General features: G+C 38.0%; 1 protein-coding gene across 12 annotated transcripts in view; it reads left to right on the forward strand.

Annotated features, from left to right (window-relative positions):
- Positions 1–22,108, forward strand: part of CLIP1 (CAP-Gly domain containing linker protein 1) — a 73,370-nt gene that overhangs the window by 16,368 nt on the left and 34,894 nt on the right. For 7 of the 12 annotated variants that reach the window (XR_012663258.1, XM_075110687.1, XM_075110696.1 and 4 more), the window contains exons 4-9: positions 11,932–12,056; positions 13,153–13,369; positions 16,542–16,739; positions 17,121–17,224; positions 19,465–19,525; positions 20,715–20,747. Coding sequence is in view for 11 of the 12 variants with exons in the window: in XM_075110687.1 (XP_074966788.1) it covers positions 11,932–12,056; positions 13,153–13,369; positions 16,542–16,739; positions 17,121–17,224; positions 19,465–19,525; positions 20,715–20,747 (738 nt within the window). In the remaining variant the exon portion in view is untranslated. The remainder of the gene's footprint in view (positions 1–11,931; positions 12,057–13,152; positions 13,370–16,541; positions 16,740–17,120; positions 17,225–19,464; positions 19,526–20,714; positions 20,748–22,108) is intronic. The other 5 variants (XM_075110690.1, XM_075110697.1, XM_075110693.1 and 2 more) reach the window with 1 other exon arrangement.

Genomic DNA, 22,108 nt, shown 5'->3' on the forward strand with positions numbered 1-22,108 from the left:
AGCATATCCTAGGTGCCACAGTTTGATGGTAGTAAGATCCCAAATTCTGTGTATTAAGTAGATCAGATTAAACTTAGTATTTAATCTTCCCTACTTCCTCTGTTTGCCTTGAGTCTTCCTGTTGAATCATCAAATTGTAGTTTGAGGTTTTGGGGCAATTCTTAGCACAGCATGTCAGTGATGCATATCTGTAATTTATATGCCAGTATAAAACAGTGTGCGTGCAGAAATATGAATGTTAAGTGTACAGAATTATTGCCTGCTGGCTTTTTGGGTCCCATGCTAATTTTTTGTAGTAGATCCCAGACTCTGCTGATGTCATGTCTAATAATAATTCAGATGTAAATATCTTAAATCGCCAGGTTAGTGCGAATAATAGTAAACTTGGCTGAATAATCCATTCATTTGTTAATATTTTGGTTTTTTCCTCGGCTACTGAACTCCTCTCCACCACTATGGACTGTAGAATTGAGCTGTTACTGAGAAGTTGCTGGGAACTGTCCTCAGAGCCTACAGCTAGCACTGCTTGTCGTGAAAGACCTGCCTGTCAGTTACTGTAGCTTACTTAGCCGTTCTGTCTCTATCAAAGGTACAAATGCAACTGGACTGCTCCATGTCATTTGTTTTTTATTTATACTGACAGCAGTAACCTTTCCATAATGTTACGCAAGAGGGTGAGAGGCTTGATGGCATTTGCAAGTCCCACCTCACCACAGAATTTCCCCTCTAAGTGACAGTGTAGTGTCATAGGCCTGAGGTAAGCTCTGGTCTGACTGTACCATTGCAGAACTCTAGCAACTAAACGCTGCCCACAATCGGCAGTTCTTGCAGTTTGGACTGACTGCTATTGAATGCTTTGTGAAGGTTCTTAGTAATAGCAATGCTGTGATGATTATGCATGTATGGGGAAAACAACTGCTGAGAATTGTGTCTTAAAACGGTGAGCCTCCAGCAGTGTAGAATTGCAGTTCAGCAGAACAAAGAATTCATGATAGACAAAAGCTCACTTGGGAGCCTTATTAAAATACTTAACTGGAAAAGTACGTCCTTAAGGGCAAATTCGAGGATGGATAAGACAGAGCTCATCAGCTAAGATTACATTCTAGAATGGACTTCAGATGTGGCTCAACTTTGTGTGTGATCTTAGGGTGTGTAGTGTTAGACTGAAGTATTTCAATTTGTTCGAGGTTTGTTTTTTTTTTTACTTGGGTTCAACCTGTTCAATTTTTCTGTTGGTTTGGTTTGGTGGTTGTTGTTGGCAACTGGCTGTTTTTAGATGATACCTTCAACAAAAAAGGCAAAAATCATACGGCTTTTTTTCACGCCCAATCTGGGTTATCAAGAAACAAGAGGCCATTCTGACACATATTTAAATGCCAGAGAAATGCATTTACCAATTCAAATCTCACCTCAACTTCTTTTTTGCATTATACAAATGTAAATCTCCGAGAAGTTTATTGAGCCTGACACATTGGGTTCAAAGCATTTCAGGCTTGACAAACTGACATTCCCAACAGCTAAGCTTTGCTGGAACATTTTTGATTTCCTACCAAGATGAAAAGAAGCTGTGAACTCTTCATGGTTGCTTCTCCATTCTATCATAGCAAACTACTCCATCAGATATTCATAGCCAGTGGTGTTGGGACGAGGTAGTTTGATTAAAGGCTGAGGGTGCAAAGAAATCTTTAAGAGGTTTTTAAAGATGTAGAGCATGGTCTGTGTTGTTATGTTTAGATAGAAAAAATTTCTTAAGCTTATTTTCTTATTCCTTTGATCTCTAGTTTTTTCACCGGTCTTTTGTGCACTTAAAGTTAGAATTATATGCGACCATGTAGCATTAGGTATAGAGTCTCCTCAAACTTCTATGGGAGAGCTGATATCTTTAGAAAATATTTAGATTTAGTAATAAAGGAAGCTTCCAATGTACAGATCCCTGATTTACTTGGAAACGATGACAGGTGCCCTACAAGATCTTTCCTTAATTCAGATAACATTAGGAACAATAGTGGTTACATACAGGCTAAGCATTTGGGATACTCTCATGCTTGTCATAGAAAAGATATTCCACTGCAAATAGAGTTGTGAGGCGATCGCCTATATATTATCAAATTCAGGTCTACTTAGATTAACTCATGTTAGGTTCCGCTGAACTATGCAATAGGCGCGGGGATAAAAAGACGCGAAAGCAAACAGGCTTGCTTTTTCAGGGGGAAGAAAACATCTTTTTCCAAAAGACCCTGTATATGAAAAAAAAGGCTTCATTAATGTCAAAACAGACAGACAGTGCTTCAAGGTATGTGGTATGTCAGCTGAGTTGTGTTCCTGTGGATGCCTGCAGGAAAAAGTACTTGTAGATTTACTGCAGGTCAACTGCAACTTTTTCAGGTTTTTTTCCCCCTCAATTTGAAGAAGACATGTTCCAGGCCATTAAATCAAGATGAAACATTAAAAAGTAGCTCATGGTAGGCATCAGTGTCCATAAGGGAAATATAATAATTGTGGAGAAATTCCCATTGTCGTGTTTCCTTAGAAGTTCTCTTCCTTGACATTCTGGAGGAGTCAAAGCAAATGAAGAGCAAATCAATCTAAGTGAAGTGAATACACGAGCTGAAGTATTATACCCCCAAATCAATGTTCCAGTGCAAAAGGAGAGGTCCTTTAGATTTCTGTAGTTTACTCCTGAAAGACAATTAGGTTAAAACAGCCCACAAGCCCCCTGCTGTCTTGGAAATCTCTGAGAAGTATGTCTCCCTCAAATCCCAGTATATCTGAGCCATATTCAGCAAGCGTGTACTTAATTGCCTAGTTGATTTGAAGCTAAGCAGTAGTTTTCCTTTCACTAACAAGAATTTGGAAATACTTCATGTTAATATGTAGAAATATTGGAAATATAGGGAGATAAAGTACATATATAAAAGATTTGTGGTTTCTGATATGTAACAGTTTATTATTCAGCTTTTCATTTGTTGCATTGTTATCTAACTTTTACTGGAAAAAAATAATATAGTTAAACAAAAGAAAAAGTTATAAATGCAAAGATTAATTGAAATAGCTCTGTATTAACCATAATTTCCATTCTTAACATCTGAAGTATGTTCTGTGATCTGGATATGATTTAGTTGTTAGAGAGAGGACATTAACTCTGGGCAGCCTGATCTCATATTTGGGGATTGCTGTAAAGTAGGAAGTGTTGATGTGGAAATCTGCATTTTCTTCATTACACTCGTCCTGCCTTTACTGGGTTAATGTCAGAGTGCAACTTCTTCAGCACAACTGTAGTTGATTTGCCTGCTGAAAGTTAGACTGTAGCTTCAGCATTTTGAACCTAGCATGAATAAGAATTCCTATGCAAAAGTGAACCCTTCTTGTACCAGTGGAATTGTTGTCCCTGGGTGCTAAACCAGATGGGGAAAGAATAGCTGAACACTAATTCAGAAATACAAATTACTTTCAGGCTAAGCCCGTTCCTGTTTGAGTTGCAGCCAGAGAACCTGTTTGCCCTGGTACTGCAAACACATATGATTTCTTAAGAGCCCAATGCAATGTTGATTTAAAAAACAAACAAACAAACCCCCCTGAACTAACCAACCTAACAAACCCAGCTGGCTGAAATCATAAGGGGAAACCTGCTTCGTGTGACAACCGTTGCACCTACCAAAGGTTGAAGCAGCTTTGTGAGCATTCAGCTTTTCCCTGGAGGGACCAGATGCTGTATTTTAAATAAATAAATAAATCTTATCAACCTAAGGGACCTTAGCCTTCTCAAGGGATTAAAGTGCTTTCATTCATTTAACCAGTTACAGCTTCATCATGGTCTGCCAAATCTGATGCTTCTGAAGCTGAGCTGTAAAGCTGTAACTTGGGCCTCCATCCATATGGTCACAAAAGGTTGCAAACTAGATTTACAGCCATATGCTGATGTGGCCTTTTTGGAAAGTTACTCTCCGTGCATGAGTAACGTCTAATTTCTTATTGTCTGTTTTACACTGCTCACTGCAAGTTATTTCTTGCCTCATTATTTCATAGTAATAGTCCTTAATAGTAAGTTCTTCAGTGATGTAATAGGCAGAGACTGATAGGAGATTATTGTCAGATTTGTTTCCACCCATGTAACCTATCTTCAAGTAAACATGACGTAAGTCTGTCAACTGATTAAATTCCAGTACTCTTAAAAGCAACCAAGGGGAAAAGAAACTTCACATGTAGAGAGAAATTTTTCCCTTAAAAATTAATCCTGCATTGTCCATGTGGTATTTTTAAGTTTCCCATTTTCTAATTTCTATAACATTCTGAAAAGAAAATGCACTTCTGACATTAGTCTATTTAAAAATCTGTAATAGTGTTTAACTGTCAGAAGAATATTCATTGGCATTGTTACAGTTAAAGCAGTATAAAAATACCTTGCCACAATGCATGTGAGGATAGAAAAGGAAGAAAAATTTGGAAGTTGAGAACATGGGATTGTTGTGTGCTCCGCTGGAGCTGTCTGAGCCTCATTTATTGTGACTGCAGATGTATCCCAATGCTTAACTGCTCAGTCGTGCTTTTGCTTTATCCTTAAGCTGAGTTGACTGTAAGGTATTTTGGTGGCTTTGGCATGTTAAGTCAAGGATGAAAGTAATTCTTGTATGTATGTATATTTAGACATAGTATTTTGGATACTGTAAAGCATAATGTAGATTAGTTTGTGAAGTGGTTGCCACAGCATGAAATATATGTGTGAGAATGTAGCTGAAGCACAGAGGATATCCAAAGGCTTTGTCTGTAATTCATGATCTTGGCAATTTTCTCTGTGAGAACTGCGGCTTTCTGTTGATGTTACATTTGAGCATTTTTCAGGTCACCTATCTGCTCACCGATGAATAACATGTTAAATTTATCTTACTGCAGCAAGGTGTGAGCTATGTCTAATTGTAAGTCATTTTGTTTTGGCAACACCTTATTTAACTTTAAATTGCATGTGAGTTACTGGGGTATAATGGCCGCAATAGGTGACTTTTCCACATGCTTTGTTAATAGTAGGTTCATGCAAGACTCATTTACTTTTTTGTGTGGGCTCCCTGTCTCCCTTCCCTTCCTTTCCCTTCCCCCTGCCTTCCCAAGGGGAGTGATATCCAGGAACATGTTGTCCTTGCGCATTTCAACATAGGATGGGTGAAATAATGATCTATTTACTTATTTTTAGTCTTTGCCTTCACTTTTTTTGTGGTGGCAAATTCACATGTGGCTTTTGTAGCATGGAATTCCTGTTAGTTTTTTGTATTGCTTCCTTTCTGACCGAATGAGGTGATTGAATGACTTGAACCTCAACAGCAGATAATTTTTAATTATTAAACTGTTTTCTTCTGGAAGGGAGGGGTGGTGTGATAGCACTGTGTCTGTGTGAATGTCTTACTGCACATTACTTTGCCTGCTTTGGCCTTGGTTTTGAACTTGCTAGTCAACTGCAACCAAATTGGGCAGAAATGTAGAGGCTTCAAAGATTAAGTCCTTACAAGTTTCGTGGAAACAAATTGCCCAATAGAAGGTAGAGAATCTAATGACCAATTTTGGAAAAGCTGCAATTTGCTTTAACAGATTTTTGCACATGAGAGAATCCACACGATCAAGGTCTTGTCTAAATACTGTTCTTATCAATAGAAATAGCTGTAGTCACTCTTGCATTTTTGGATAGCAAAGTCACTCGACCATAATATCTAATCCACAGGAGAACTGAAATAATTAATCTTGCTATTTACAGAATTGCTGATTTGAAAAATCTGAATTAAGAGAGGCAGGTTTAAAATTTAGTAGACCCTCTAGCAGTCTTCTAGTCATGCCTTGATCAAGTGTCGGATGTTATGCAGATATTTCTAAAAGGAATTAGGGTAATCTGAAGCTAGACTGTCTAATATCAAGAAAAAAAAAGGCAAAAACTGACAGAGGAACCAGATGTTGACAATTAAAACATGTCAGTTTTGTTTACTTCCTTCTTTGAAACTATAGATTTAATGAAGAAAACTGTTGTGTGGTGGCTTGGTTGTGTTTTGCTTGTTTTTTTGTTTGTTTGGTTTTTTTAATACTATCAGTCTAACTTCAAAATTAGCATTGGACTTCACTGATATATTTAAGAACTGGGAAACGGATGGCAAACACCCATCCCACCCCCACCCCAAAACAAAGTTGTTTGCTTGGTACCACCATTGGATGTGATCGCTACTGTGGTTTTAATTTGAGCTAATCTAGCGCTAATACTATTCAGCACTTTGGTCCATGCTCTGGATGTAATCGTCAATCATTCCTGATGAAACCTCTGGACAGTCAGAGGCGTGAAGAACAATATGCATGGAGCAGTCCAGTGGGACTTGTCATTTCATTCCCAGCAGGCCAAGCTGTTGGTTGCATTTTGCATTCAATTGCAGAGCTTATGAGCCTAAGAATGAGAGCATAAGCTGCGTAACAGCCATGGGCAGCTCTCTGCTGGAGAGCCTGGTGACAGAAGATCAGGAGCTAAAGGTACTGAAGAGGAGTTTGTGAGTTGATGTGGCAGAAGGACCAATGAAAATACATGGTGTTCTAATCAGTGCTGACCAGGCTTCTGGTTAGTACTCAAATACCCTATATAGTTACATCCTTAGTTACTTGAAAACATTGGTGGGAATTCAGAACACAGCTGCAAAACGACTCAAGCAAGAGAAAGTATTTTGCAATAAAAGGTTTTAAGAACTCAATCTGTTCCATTTACAAAGTGAAAAATTGAGGTGTCTTGCTTAAAACGTGTGTTCTTGCATGGTGGATGCCAGTTGCTGAGGGCTACAATCTTCCAAATAAAAGCATAGTGAGAGCCAGTGGCTAGAAGCCACAAATTTGTTTTATTTCAAATTTAAATATGATTCTAACAATGGAGTGATTAACTATGAAAAGGGACTGTCAGTGGAAGCATGTTTTCTGATGGATATCAGCTCTGATCTAAAAACATCAACACATGCAGCTTAGCTCAGTAGTTACAGGGTTAATTACAGATGTAACTGGGTGAAGTGTAAAGACCTGTTTCAGGAGAGCCAGAGGAGATGTTCTTATAGTTCCCTCTGGCCTTGCATGGGTGAACAGATCACTTAAATACAATTGCTTTTGCCAGCTGGAAATAGTTCCTCTAAATTTTGAGAAACAAGAGAAAGAAGGTTCCAATTAGTAGATCCCAGGTTTTTCAAAGGTGGCATTTGTTTGTCTGAATGTTTTTTGCTTTTTCAAGTGTTGCATGTTACACATGCTGTGGTTTGAATGGTTCTGAATATGCCCGGGGGGGGGGGCGGGAAGCAGTGTCTGGGTGACAAAACACAGAAATATCCAAGCAATGCTTTTCAAGAGCCACCATAAATGAGTGCTCAGGCAGAAGGGGAGGCAGGGCAATTGCTACTCACCTTTCAGCTCTGCTCAGCTTCTCTGAGTTGAGTGATAGTGTTGTACTGACAAAGGTTCAGACAGTGGCTATCCCCTTTTCAGAGAGATCTGTACTTTTCAGTGAGTACTGTTTAAATAGCAGTCTCGTTTTTCAGACCATCTCTTTTTTCCTGGATTACACTAGTTTATTTGTTTCCTACTTCTACTTATCTTTGGAAATGCAGACCTACAAAGGTTCTCACAAAGTTTTACCTGCTCATCACGATGTGTTTTCATCAGGAAGTTTTTAGCTGCGTCAGGTTCACAAACCCATTTTACTACTTCACTTTACATTGCAGCAAACTAATGTAAGCTTAGTTATAATGTGATAAATGGAATTTAGTCACTTTTCCCATGTGTTTGATGTAACACTAGTGAATTCCAAGCAAATTTCCTCACCCCCACAATCACCCACAGCCTAACCTAGATTCTCTGGCATATTATTGCTTTATATATATATATATACAGCTTGACTATATTGAGAATGATAACTGACTAAAAAAAGGTCTGGCAGTTGTTTTCTCTGATCTATTATTTAGTGACCTGCCTTAGCATGATTGAAGGTCATGGAGATTTGGCTTCATGGTAGTGATGCCCCATTTTTCCATAAAACTTTTAGAAACTTTTTATTAAACTTTTTTCCCTGTTTCTTTTAGAAACTGGGCCTTTTTTTTTTTTAATTTTTTAGTCCATCATGCATTACTGGGAAGTAGATCTACTGGCAAACAAACTAGTTGTTTGGGGTTTTTTTTTTGTTTGGTATGGGGTTTTTTTTGTTTTTATTTTTTTTGCTATAATTCTTAAAATTTTAAATAGTTTTTCTATAAATCTATATAAATGCTATAATTCTGTACGTACAGTTCTTTTTACGTATAGGTATGTACAATTTAGTGTAACGACATCTGAATCTTTTTTCCCCTTTAGAACACCAGGTCTGTATATGTACAGCAACTTTTATGCATAGAAAAACCTTTACCACGCTGTGTTGTACAATAGCACCTCACATTGTACTACCAAGGGAATAACTGATTATTTTCTTAAATGCTTTCAAGGTAGGTGTGTTGTCACACGCAAAGTACTTAATTGCAGCTGGAGGTAAATATATTGTTTGGGGCAGGTGTGTCTGAATGACTGGAAGTCTTCAACAGATCCAGGCTTTATAGAGCAGTGCTGACCCTGACTTTAAAGCTGAAGACTTAGAAGGTTTTTGCTTGAATCTGAGCAAAACTATGAGCACTCTACTGCCACAGTGTACTCTTGATTCCTGCTATGGGTAAGGTTACACATTTCAATATTTGAAGACAGCAGAAATGTAGTAGCCGGTTGTTCAAAAAACCTTGACTAAGTTTGGAAAAAACCAAAAATTCTTTGGCATTCTTCCTTGCATCTTGTTTTAAAATAACCTTGGTACCATGGTTACAGGACTAGTCACAGAGCTGTTTCTCCTGGGGATCTCATGCTGTGCATCCCCATATGTTCTCAGGTTGTGAATTCCTCCATTTGCTCACTCCCACCGGGCCTTGGGTTGCAGTCCCATGCACAACCACTGTGATTGCTGTAGCAGGTCCAATGGGCACTGGTCATTGCCAAAGCTTTTCTTCCAGGTTGCGTCTCCTGGTTTGTGATTTGAATGCAATGTCTTCAAAACAAATGCAATACATTTTTTACCTAAATGTGGAAGATGAACAGGGCAAAGTTATGAAAAAAAGGAATGGATGTTCTGCATCCAAGTTCAATCTATATTATCCTGGAGCTAGCATTACGTTGAGTTGGAGGGAACAGATTGCAACAGTTTTTCCTGGCTCTGGGAGTCTTTGCGTGTAGTTACCCTTTCCCCCTACTGTGCTTCAGATAGCTGTTATCTTGCGTGCCCCTCTTACCTTCCTGTGGAAAGATTGTGTGTGTGTTTCAGTAATTGTCTTATGTTGTTTATTTAAAAAAAATAAAATTAAGTTAAAAAAAACCACCAAGCACAGAACAACACCACCACCGCTCCACAACACTGCAATAAAATTCCTTGGCCTGGCTAAACAGTTCTGTAAAAGGAGCTAAGGAATCCCTCTGTACAACCGCAGACCTGACTATTGTCTTTGAAAGGATGCTCCTTATCTAGGCTATTGTTCTAGCTTTCCTGTCTAATTTCTTTAATGGGTTTTTTACAGCCTCTTTTGATTTAACTCTGTTTATTGAGGCAGACAACAGTACAAAATTAAATAGGAAAACAGTACTCACAGAACCAACCAGTCTTTTCACCTAAAGATGTCTTCCAAATGTATCATTAAAGAAAACAAAACAAAACAAAACAAAACAAACTAACAAACAACAAACCCCAGTCTTGCTAGTAAAGAAATAAGAAGGGCAACTTGGAAGACCTAGTATGGACTGATAGCGCAGACACATGCATGTATTTCTCTCATATTGCTCAGTTAAATTTTATTTTGATGTTTGTACTTAAGTTAATGCGAAACTACTAGGAAAAAGTAGGTTATGTATGGAGGTGAACAACATGTGACTTACGGAATGGTTCTTCCCAGGAAACACTTAAACAATGTTATATATTCCCTCTTCACCCCTGTGCCACAGAGGAGATCAGGATTCCATGTGGCTCTCTTGGCCATTTATGACTGTTTTTTCTAAGACAGTACTCGTGCTTGTTTTTTGAGAGAGGAAGTTTGTCTGTTCTCTGCCAAGAACACCAAATACCAAATGTTCTACTAGTTACTATATTAGGTTGAGTCATGATAACTTTGTGTACTTCTATTCCATGAAGAGTAATGTGCTACAGTGCCACTTAAAGCAAGGTAAAAAAGTGACCTGCAGGTTAAATGCTGTTTCAAGACTTCCTTTAATGAGAGAGGAGAAGAGGACTTCCACCTTAAATATGGATGAAAGATGTCTGTCAGCTTTCTCACTTTGTAATATAAAAAAGGGTTAATTATTCTTCCCTGGTTTTCTGAGGTTAGTGTAGATTAGGATTTTTCTTTTTTTTTCTCATCAGCTGAAGCCTGGTTGGTAACAGAGGTGTCGGCTCTGGGAAGTTGATGAGCCAGTAGCTACAGCACAAATGTGCATGGCATCTACTGCACACTTACTTAGTACTTTGTGGACACTTTGTGCTTTCCTGCAAGATAACGTCCTCCATTCCTAGATTCCTCCTGGTTAACCTCTTGTGTGAACACTTCCCAAATGTATTAATACTAATTATCTAGTGTACTGTGATCATGCACCTTAGTTTATGGCACAAGAAGTTCTCTAGTTATCCTGGGAAGTTCCCCCCAAGAAATAGAATGTCTAATGTAAAAATTGTATGAAATCCTAATATAATTTTTAGTATATGAAAAGGAAAACTACAGTCTCTGTGTTGGTGGGTTACATCCAGGCTCGCTGCTAAGGGTACAAAATATTCCTCACTGTGTAATATGTGCTGGAAAATAAAAGTGAAAAAAAAAGCAATGGCCCTGAAAAAGTCTGTGTTGAATCCAGTGAATCTCTTCGAGAGGCTTGCATTAACATTTCCTTGTTTCCGTAATGCTAGATGTAGGCTGAACGGATTTTCACACAAATAGGGCACAATGTATTGTCATTCTGACCTGCAGGAATCCTGCAGTTCTGGCTTGTGGCCCTTCTTGGCAAGTGTCAGTCACGCTGAACACCCTTTGCTTTGCTTAATTCAATTCTTTCCCCCGCCTCGGGCATTATGAAAAACTGTACCTTGCAGACATCGTAAGTAATTGGAGTGGCTGTAAAGATTTCATATTTTAAGTTTGAAAACAACTGATTTTTAGTTTTCCATTTAGGAGCGTTTGGTTTTTGGTTTTGTTTCAAGAAAAGTGAAGAAAAGATAAAGAAAATTATTATCCCCTCCCAAGAGAATTCAAATAGCAGTTTGCATCTAAAATTTTGCAAAGTGCACAGCATTATGCTTTATATCAGTTCTTTTAAATGCAAGAGGGTTGTACTATGTAGCTTATCGGAACTATTCCTTAGAGAAAATACGAGATTTCTCATTTCGTTTCTTTGCAGAATTAGAATAAGAAATAAGCAGTTCTTAGAAATCCTTCTTTGCTGACAGAAATTTCTGAGAAACTATAGTACAAATCTATTGCATTCAGTACACTGATTATACTGAGTCTTGTTAAATATATTTTTAATCTTATAGCCATATCAAGTCACCTGATAGAATTGTGGCCTTCAATAGTGACCAATTCCTGAATACCAACTTGGGCAGAGCTAAATGCTAGGGAATTGATTTTGGGGTGGGTTGGTTTTTTTGTTTGGTATTGTTTTTGTTTGATTGGTGTGGTTTTTTCCTTCTGTAAGTAATTTGGTTGTGAAGATCTGTTCAACATACTAAAACAAACTCATAGGCAAAAGAATATGCAGCTTGAAATAAGAACTGGATCATATCATTAATGTGCTTTGTGAACATGGTTGTACTGAAAGGTTTTTACCTCCATTTGGTATTTAAATTTGGAAATGTATTAAATGCAGTTGTGTGTCTTACCACTTCAGGTTGGTGGAACAAAAGCTGGAGTTGTACGTTTCTTGGGAGAAACTGACTTTGCTAAAGGAGAATGGTGTGGAGTAGAACTGGATGAACCTCTGGGAAAGAACGATGGAGCCGTTGCTGGAACAAGGTTAGTCTATCATCAGATAGCAGCTGCCTTAAAGACTTTGCATCTCTGTGTTCTGTTTTGGTCTTTTAGTATCTTACAAGAAACTTTATATCAAGGGAAGTAGGTAAGCTGTAAACCTGACTGTCTGCTCATGGTGGTGAGGGGTCGTTAGACACTGATTTGAATTTTATGACGCCTACACATCTCTGAAAGTCTGCATCAATGCCACGTTCATGGGATTAGTTGATCTCTCCTACTCCCATGTGAGTTTTATTCATAGACTGGTAATGGAAAACAAAATTTCCTGCTTTTTGAATGTCTGCTTGGTTTCTCAGCTTGGAATGACTGCTCAGTTAAGAAAATATCTCTGGGTATCTAATAGCTGAAGTTAAGGGAAATCTTCCTGCATCACAGGAACTGAAAGATCGTATATCAATAGCTCCTCATAGTAAAGACTGGGAACAGTATAGCTGGTTCCTCCCATAAATCACACCTAGAGGGCATTAATTCACAGCACAGTTTAACTTTCTCATTGGTATAAAGAACAGTGCTTTAACTCACTAAAAAGAGGATTTACAAGGATTGTGCCACCTTAACATAGGTGATCATAACTTAAAATTTTAAGTGTCTTTTGTTCATATACAACCAAAGATTTATGTAAGATTCTGTAGAATCTTATGTATGTATGTATGCATACATGTATAGGAATGTATGTAATATAAAACTACTTGATTTAGTTAAAATCTGATTTTTAGTTTTAACTCTCTGTTATCACATTTGTTGTTGGCAGCTCAGAGGAATGTATCAAAGAAGAAAGCTATGCATACTAAGTTTTGAATCTGAATGGAATTTTTAGGAAACAGCTCTAGCTCAAGAGTTTTCTCTGTTGAATTTCTGTAGTCTGATATAATCATGCTGTTTCAGCCTCTTAAGTCCCCTTTGCAAATCTAGTGTTAAAAAAATAAATTGCAGTCTAATATAGATTGTCACCAGCTGTTACCCTGTCCTTTAATACTTTTACACTATTGATGTAGGTTTTTTTGTGAAACCAGACCATGTATCTTAAAAGACAGAAATTAATTTAGTACTCTCATCTGTCTGCTTTGCTTCTTTAAAGGTACTTTCAGTGTCAGCCAAAATACGGTTTGTTTGCTCCAGTCCACAAAGTCACGAAGATTGGATTCCCATCAACCACACCAGCGAAAGCAAAGACAACTGTGCGAAAAGTGGTTGCGACTCCCACAGCCCTGAAACGTAGTCCAAGTGCATCCTCCCTGAGCTCTCTCAGTTCTGTGGCATCTTCAGTAAGCAGCAAGCCAAGCCGTACAGGACTAGTAAGCTTCTTTTTCTGTTGCATGCTTTACGTTCCCATGCAGGAATACACGTGGCACTTGCCTGTGGTCTACCTGCATAAATTGAGAATAGAACGGATCTTGGACAGAGCACACTATACATTTAATTGTGCTCCCTTTTTCATTCAAAGCATGCATGAAGGAAGGAAATCTTAGCTAGCCCTGAAGAGTAGCTGAGTATTTGAATATTTAAGCTTACACAGTTAATTCAGGCTAACTGAGTTATTGCAATAAGAAAGGGGCTTGTGATGCCAACAAACTGAAAAGGCGTCAATGTTCTTTGACTGGAATCTCCATTTAGTTGTTCGTTCTCCTAGCACTGCCTCTGTCATATGGGGTTTGTGTTTGAGGATCTGGTATGCACTAAAGCTTCCATATATCAAACTTGTTTTATTAAGCAGGAAGCTTCAAATTGTCTAAAATGCAAAACGTTTTCTTTTAAAGAGATGAGTCAGCTGAGAAATACAGAAGTAGCAATTATCAAGTCTGCTTACAAGAAGCCTCTTTCTTTTCTTTTAGATTTGGTTTTAATCCTATGAATTCATAAAGGCTAAATGTTGCAAAGTACAGTGGCTCAGGTGAATTCTAACACAGTACTAATTCCACCTAATACACTTACGGATTCTTTTAAAGTTGCTCTGTTACATAAATGTCCTAATCTTGCATTGCAGCAGTAAAATGGAAATCTTCTGGGAAAGCTGAATTTTAAAACATCTCTCTTTTAAGGCAATTAAAAGCATAGAAATAACTGGGTTTTTCCACAGTCACCCTAGATTTTTCCTTTTTTAAAATCAAAGTACATAAATACATCTAATTAGAGAGAGATCACTCCCACTGATCTGGAACTGGATAGCTGGCATACTGTCCCATTGACCAACAGGTGCAGAACAGAGAGGTGACTTACTGTCATCCTTCAAAACTGAAGCAGATTACAAGCGAGCAGAGGTCAACAGTTGGTCAGGGCAACAGGGTTAATCCCTTGTGCTTTCTGTGATAAGGTATTTTTATTTGGCACTAACAGTGGGACTTTATTACTTAATCCATCCTGGAAATTGCACTTTTAGCTGCAGAGTGCCCTCTAGTTTGAAACTGGTGCACTAGCATATGGTGCTAAGTCAGGGTCAGGGCTTCATGAGCTAATGAAGGGTTAATATGGACCTCTACATTTTATTCCATATACTATCATACTCTAAGCAGCAAGAAGGCACCGTTACACATTGTAAATATCAACGATATATTTGCTTATTTTGCCTCTGTGTTATGACCCAGGGCTTTTGCATGCTTTGGGCTGTAAAATATAAAGCTTCTATAATCCATTATTACTGGAACTAACATTTCAGCTTTCTTCCAACTCATTTTCTCAGGCAACACGAACATTTGGTTACCATCCAAGTTAAAAGGACTGTCAAAATAATTCTGATACTTTTTCTTTAAAAATTAAGCTGCTGAAGAAACAGGATTTCCTGATACCAGTTTTGACACAGCAGACTTTTTATGCTTCAATTTCTAGGAAAACTATAACTTATCTGAAAATTGCTGGATTCTTACATAGTCTTCTCAATTATTCAGGGCTTTTGCTGTTTTCCTCTTCCTGTGTAAGAGAAGCAACTGTCAAAGTGGGTGCTTTAAGGGGGCTTTCTGATGCAATTTGTATTTATTTCTAAGTCTGAAGGAAGTTGATGTTTCTCTGAAACCATCTGGATTTCTTCTGGAATCGGGAATTAAGTTTGATTTGAAGAGCTAGAATTGTTAAAAAGCAATACATTCTGGAATGAGCTATATTCTAGAAACTGAGGATCTGAAACAACTAATCTAAACATCAAGGTGGAAGATGGTTTATTCTATCTTGTACCTTTTCAGTTACTTGATACAGCATTTGCAGTGAATTGTAGACATATCATTCAAGGCTGTGAGTAGACAAGTTAGAGCAATTGTGTAACAGCCATGGTAACAGAAGGGGAAGTGTGGTTTTGTGATGACAGGAGAATACGTCCGTGTTTTGCTTTCTGTTGGGGATGTTGTCCAATGCCAGCATTCCAGGCTGTATATGGCAACTGTTCTTCAACATTTTGATCTCTGAAAGGATCATGGAAGAAACATGCTCCTATTCGTGGGCAATTACTATTAGATAGAGATAAAGGTTAACGTAACTGAAGAGGAAGCCTTTGTGTATTGCTTTTTGTTTTAAATAAGGCTTTAACTGAGATGTCATTCTCATTTAATACTTAGACAAATTTCTGAGCTGTTAAGCTTAAAGTCAGTTTTTATGAGCTGTATTGGGGTTTTTTTTTGGTCCAGTTTTTGCTGTTTTCACAAGTAATGCTCACTTTTGCTATATAATTTCAGTATATTTACTTTCGCTTCTAGCTCAAAAACTCTTGAGGAAGTAGAAGACAGGGCCATGCTGAACTTTTACTGATACTGGTTCCATTCAGTGGAGCAGAGATCATACAAGGTCAAGGAAGACCCTAAGGTTCATTTTAGCTATAGTTCTCCAGATAGATTCATTTTTGTCTATACTCTTGAAGTTTAATCTTCCAGATTTTTTTCCCAGAAATAATTTAATTCCAAGTGAAATAAGCATATGTTTTAAACAGATACCAGCTGTTCTTCTTCAGAAGGTTTTAGCTGTAAGGCTGGATTTTTAGGTCAAGGTAAATGCTTTTCATCCTAGATGTTTTATTGCCATAGTAGAGGTGCCAAATGCTAGCTGGAGTTCCAAAAGGTTTTGATATAGAGCATTTGGAAATGTTATATATACTGTTGCTGGTGAGGCAAGGTGATGACTTGATAATAATTGATAAGGCACAATGTTTTAACTTGCTAAAAGACTGCCTTTCTTTTTTTAATGCAAAAAGATGCTTAGAAACATAATGAGCTAGCCTTTGTGTGAGTCTACTAAGAAGACCTTCGACTAAGGCCAGCCCTTTGTTTTCACTTGGACCCTTCTGTCTCCTACACACTACTGCCGATTGGTACAAGCAGTCTTACTACACATGTATGGCCATTGTCAAATTCTAGAAAATGAAGTAATTTACATGTACAGTAGGTTACAGAAAGCATTTGCTTTACTAACCCAATGTTTGTAGAGTCTGGCAATATCCCTTGTTTTTGCTTGATACAGAATTATTTTTAATGTATTTACTTTGTGAAGTTGACAGAAACATCCTCCCGGTATGCAAGAAAAATTTCCGGTACCACAGCACTACAGGAGGCACTGAAGGAGAAACAGCAACACATTGAACAGCTCCTGGCAGAAAGGGACCTGGAGAGGGCAGAAGTTGCAAAAGCAACCAGTCACGTAGGGGAGATAGAGCAGGAATTAGCACTTGTTCGCGATGGACATGATCGGGTAAGAGCGGTATTGCTGTTCTTAAAACAGAGGCTTTGATACAATTGACTTAATTTCCAAAATTGTGTTTTCTTATTGAAAAGGTCTGGGAGTAAAAGGTGGTGTTCTAAAACTAAAGTAGACCGTACCTATGAGACCTTCCTTGTGGGAGCTTTGGTTTGATGAGGTGGCAAATCTACTTCATTTAACTAATTTTCATTGAACTTCTCTACACATCTCTACCATCTTTTATTATATACCTATATGAGTATGATAATATTCCCGTCCCCTGGCCCATCACTTCACCAAATAGTGATTACTGAGGTATAGATACATAACTTGGAAAAAATTCATGTATTGCCCAATTTAGTAGATTTTGTTCCTATTCCTCCTGCTGACTAGCATGTACTGGAGATGGAAGCAAAAATGGACCAGCTACGAGCTATGGTGGAGGCTGCCGATAGGGAGAAAGTGGAGCTTCTTAATCAGCTTGAGGAAGAGAAAAGGTAACGCAACACTGTCTTCATTAGTATAACGCTGTTAAAAACAAACTTTGCATTAAAAGTAAATGCTGTGGTGACTTTCAAATATGAAACAAATTTTGAATAATGCAGATATGGGCAATTATTGTATAAAATCATGTTGCAGTTTCTTAAAATTAATAGTAAAAAAACCCTCTCAAATATGGGGAGGGAAAGCCAAAGGAAGTGTACTTGCTCAGAGGCTGTTAACTGTTGTTTATAGCTGAATTTCGTGCAACTTGATCCTTTTAGTATTGCTTTTTGTTATGAAGGATTTTATTCCTACTCATACAAAATTAATGGATCATACCTGATCTCCTTGAAACACTCTTCTTCCACTTCCAAATGAAAATTTTGATAATCTCATTTTCTGACAGTGCTGGATTAGGCATGTACGGTTTAGTTGTCTTGTGAATAATTTATTACTATTAGTAATGTGCTTCTAGGTAAGGTCTGTCTCTTACCGGAAAATCACTAAAGCTGTTAATTTTCATGCCTTTTCTAATTCCCTTTCATAACCATTTGAGGAAAGGAACTGAGATTATCAGATAGGTAAGGTGGAGTAGAAAAGGATATAACCTGGTAAATTATTAGGTCATGGGTAGGTGAGGAAATAATCTGATAAATTGTTTTGGTGGATTTGGAAGGCTTTTGAAAAGCAAGAGTCTGTTCAGAAACCCATTGTGAGTCTGCCCTGTAGGCTTGGGTGTGCCCCTGAAATCAGTCAGATGTCAGCCTTTCTAAAAGATCTGCGTAAAACTAGAAATCACAAATGAGAAAATGCAATGATAAACCCTGGGCAATTCCTTTACAATTTTCATGCTGCCTTTTTGTGGGACGCACTCCAACTGAATTTCCAAAACAGTCAGTAGAGTTAGGTCTGGAATTATTTGTAAATTTTCTATGAAATACTGCAGTGGGTTTTTTAATTAAAACAACAACAAAAAAACCCAAAAACACCTTCCCCCCCCCCCCCCCCCCCCCCAACCAACCAACCAACCAACAAAACAAAACAGCTTTGCAGCACCTGCGGTAGCCTGGCTGTGGACCTACTTTTGCTGAGTGCCAGGTCGGTGGGGGTCTGTTTTACCGCAATCCTCCATGGCCTTGAGCTCACCTTCAGCGTGTTGCTAGGCAGCGTGACAGTGCCGCTGCGTGCCTGCTACCCATTCACCAAAGTGACGTCCTGCAGTCGGGAAAACATTTCACCACTTCGGCAGTGTAATATTTCTCCTTCCTCCTAACAGCTCTAGGCTTATTTATTTTGAAAGTTCTCTGTAATATGTATTCAAGTCAGCCTCTGCAGTGACTCAAAGTCAAATAATCTTTAATCCTCTGTTTCCCAAAGCACATTGGTGAGACCTATTTCCAGTAATAGGTTCTTATTGTCCTTTTATTTTAGACATCCATCACTTGTAACTCTCTTTGATGCAGTGATTTCTACATCTGTCAGCCAAGCTGCAGGCACCAGCAATGTGTGTAATTCAAAGGAAAGAAGACACGCTTGTCTCTTCCTTCGCAACATCTTACAGTGTTGAAAGGATCAAGGAGGAAAGGAGGAGATCTGGCAGCCCCTTGTTCATTGGGGTATGCCAGAGTCGGGGGAGGGAAGAAATAACTCTTTACAAATTTTAAGTCAGATACCAGCTTCTCACTTTGTCTTCTCATGCTAAGGCTCCTGTGTGGGCAAGGCAGGTCGGTGTTCTTGCTTGCACTCCCATTCTGCATCTTGCAGTTCATCTTGACAGCTAATATATGTTTGTCTATGCTAGAGTTTTGATGCAAGTCAACCAGCGCACTTCTAGAAGGCCCATGGGTGTCTTGGGTGTGTCCTAACTTTCTGACTGTTTTGTAGGTGAATGGTAGAATATACAGAATGTGAGATGAAACTATTCATTGACGTCACCTCTTTTGAGGACGGTGAAAGAATGAGAGAGTCAGTGATAACTTAAAGGTTTTCTTTTTAACTCGTCAGAAAATGCAACAAAATACTTTCTTTGCAGAGCTGCAGGAAGACTGATGCCTTACTTTGTCAGTGCTTCTGTTTTAAAGACAGTGGCTTTTCTTCTCCCTGATGCTTCCTGTGAGAGATTCCTCCTTAATGTTTCTGGCAGTTCGTGGGTACAGTCAGAATGACGTCGCTGTAGTTCTGATTGCCACTGAAAAGTGAGCTTGAAAGCATCTTCTTTCAAAGTTGTCTGAATTTTAATGAATTATGCCCACAGGAAAGTTGAAGACCTTCAGTTCCGTGTGGAAGAAGAATCCATTACCAAAGGAGATCTAGAGGTAAAATATCTCCAGCTTTGTAAACAGGATATATCGTAGGACACAGAAATGCAATCAGTTCAGATTAAGTGTACTGTTCTCTAGACGAGAAAGGCAGAAATTATTAATAAATGCAATACTGGTCCAAGCATATACAAAGCACATGAAAGTGATTCCCAGCTCTGCAGTCCTTGAGTAAGCTAACCATCCTGACACTACAGGATTGCACCCTTAATTCAGTTACACGCTTTAGCAAGCATTGTACTGTGCAATGGCTGTAGTTGCTTAGAGTAATTAATTTATAGAAACCTTTACCTATTGATATTTTACACTATTTTATATTATATCACACTGATGTTTCTGAAATTGCTTAAAAGTAACCACCAACAAAAAAGATCATATTGAAGTTATGAAATTGCAAGTTAATACTTATGCCTTTGAAAATCAATATTGAAGATTAGTCCTGTTTGTCTTCGATCAATTTCTTTTTTTTTTTTTTTTTTTTTTTAAATAATCCCTGTGCTTTCCTTAGGGAAGATTGGTTAACAAAGAATGTTTTGTCCTGGTAGTTATTGCACACAAAACCTAAACAGCAATTAATGTGTGCCATTTTTATCTTTCTACTGTTTTTATAACTGTAATGTTGGGCTAAAAACACTGTATGTTATTACACAATCAGAACAGAAAACATGTAATGAAGGATTACTCTCGGACGTTTGAACACTGCCAATTTTTATCCCAAATTTCAAATTAAAAAGCAATATACTTTTTAGTTGTTCTATTCCATTGCTGTCTAATCAGAAAAATATTAGAAATTCTTGCACAGCATAAAGTACAAACTTAGTTAACTTGTGTTCCTGTGAAACATTTATGATTAAAGCGCTAGCCTTATGAAAATTATTCATTTCATATAACATTTCTTTTATTTTAGTCTTCCATTCATTTTAAGATACCTATCTAGACTCTTCATAGAACGCTCCTTTTATTGTTTAGTCCATGGAAAATTTTAAAATTTTTTTTTTTTTTTGTTAAATCAGTCGATAGTCATGGCAAACCATCTTAAAGTCTCTGGCTTGTCAAGCTGCATAACTTCAAGAGTTTAAACTGAATTCAAGACAATGAAATGTATCCTGTTGTTTGTGTTCAAATGATAGTGATAAGTCTGCAGGTGAAATATTTTTGTTTGTTTGTTTTTTAATTTTACTGATAGCGAAAGAGGCAGATTTCGGAAGACCCAGAAAATGTAAGAGGGCACTTAAATGTGCAGAGACATCCCATGTTAACAGATTGTGTGCAGAAAATGCTTATACTTATTCACTAACTGCATAATCTGTTATTGAAACATTGACTCTAGTATTTGTGTGCATGTTGCTTTCAGAGCAATTTCAACATTTATTGAAGAGAATGTGTGTAATGACTAAACGTTGTAATCCCCATTAACTGAAGAGAGGGCGAATGTCTCATTAGAATTCTTTAGGGTCAAAAACTCTGAAACTAATTGAAGAGTGTAGGAGCTTGTAGAAAATGACTGTCCATGGTCTTGAAATGTCTTTCATTTAAATGCAGGATTTTGGTTGCTCTCTTCCCAAAATCCTGCATGCTTTCGTATGAGCTCCTACTGCTGTTCAACAGATGCAGTATGCAATTAGCCAGTTAATTTTTCAGAGAAAGAAAACTTGTGTGTTCCCCACCTACCCTTATTTGTTTCTCTTTTTTTGGCATGAAATGCTAAGAGAAGAGATGATTAAAAACATCTGAAGAATTAGTGTGCAAAGCTGTCTGATTTTACTGTATCTTCAGGTAGCTTCTCTTTGAATTACGTAGGAAAAATATATGCTATGGGATAACAGAAATTGCCCTACAAGATGTTTTAAGCGGTCCTCCTGCTTCTATATCTCAGAGTAGTAGAATTTAAAAGCCCTCTCATTGGTTGAACTCAGGAAAGTTTATCCCAGGCTGCCTCCTCTGCTGCATTCCCAGCCGAGATAGGAAGTTCTCAAGACTAAAACTGGTTTCCTGCTGTGCGTTCTTAGGTGTTCCTTTTGCGAAGCTACTTCAGCGATCTGGGTCTCCTCTATTCTTCCAATCAGGCTCACGGTGTGTTAGAAGTAAATCTGCATGTGCCCTTCCTTTCTCTTGTTTTGTGCACTCCCTGTTTAATCCTATCTTTACTCCTGATTTCCCTATTCTAATTTTTCCATAAAAATGGACGTCTTCACTCTCTGAAGGAGAGAAGCGGGTGATCACTTAGTTTCTAGGCTAATGCTTCATCATAGTCGTGTTCTGTGATTGTCATCCCAGCACGAAGGGACTGAAGGTTGTCTTGCCCCTATCCTAGAATGATTATCAGCATTTATGGCTTCAGCACAATTCCGCAGTTTGACTTATAGATGGAGAAGGTAACAGTAAGGTTTATTTTGAAGTGAAAAGTAGTTAGAATACACAAGCACTGAAAATAGCTGATGACTGGTCTCTGAAGTTTATTTGAGTGGAATTCTTTAAGGTCCAAGGCAGCATAAGGCCTGTCCCATTTCCCTGTCACTCTTTATCTAACTGCAAAGCTTTGGAGAAGGTAAAGATGCTTCCTTTGTGTTTTGTTTTTTG

This window comes from Phalacrocorax aristotelis, chromosome 15, assembly GCF_949628215.1.
Source record: "Phalacrocorax aristotelis chromosome 15, bGulAri2.1, whole genome shotgun sequence".
NCBI lineage: Eukaryota > Metazoa > Chordata > Aves > Suliformes > Phalacrocoracidae > Phalacrocorax > Phalacrocorax aristotelis.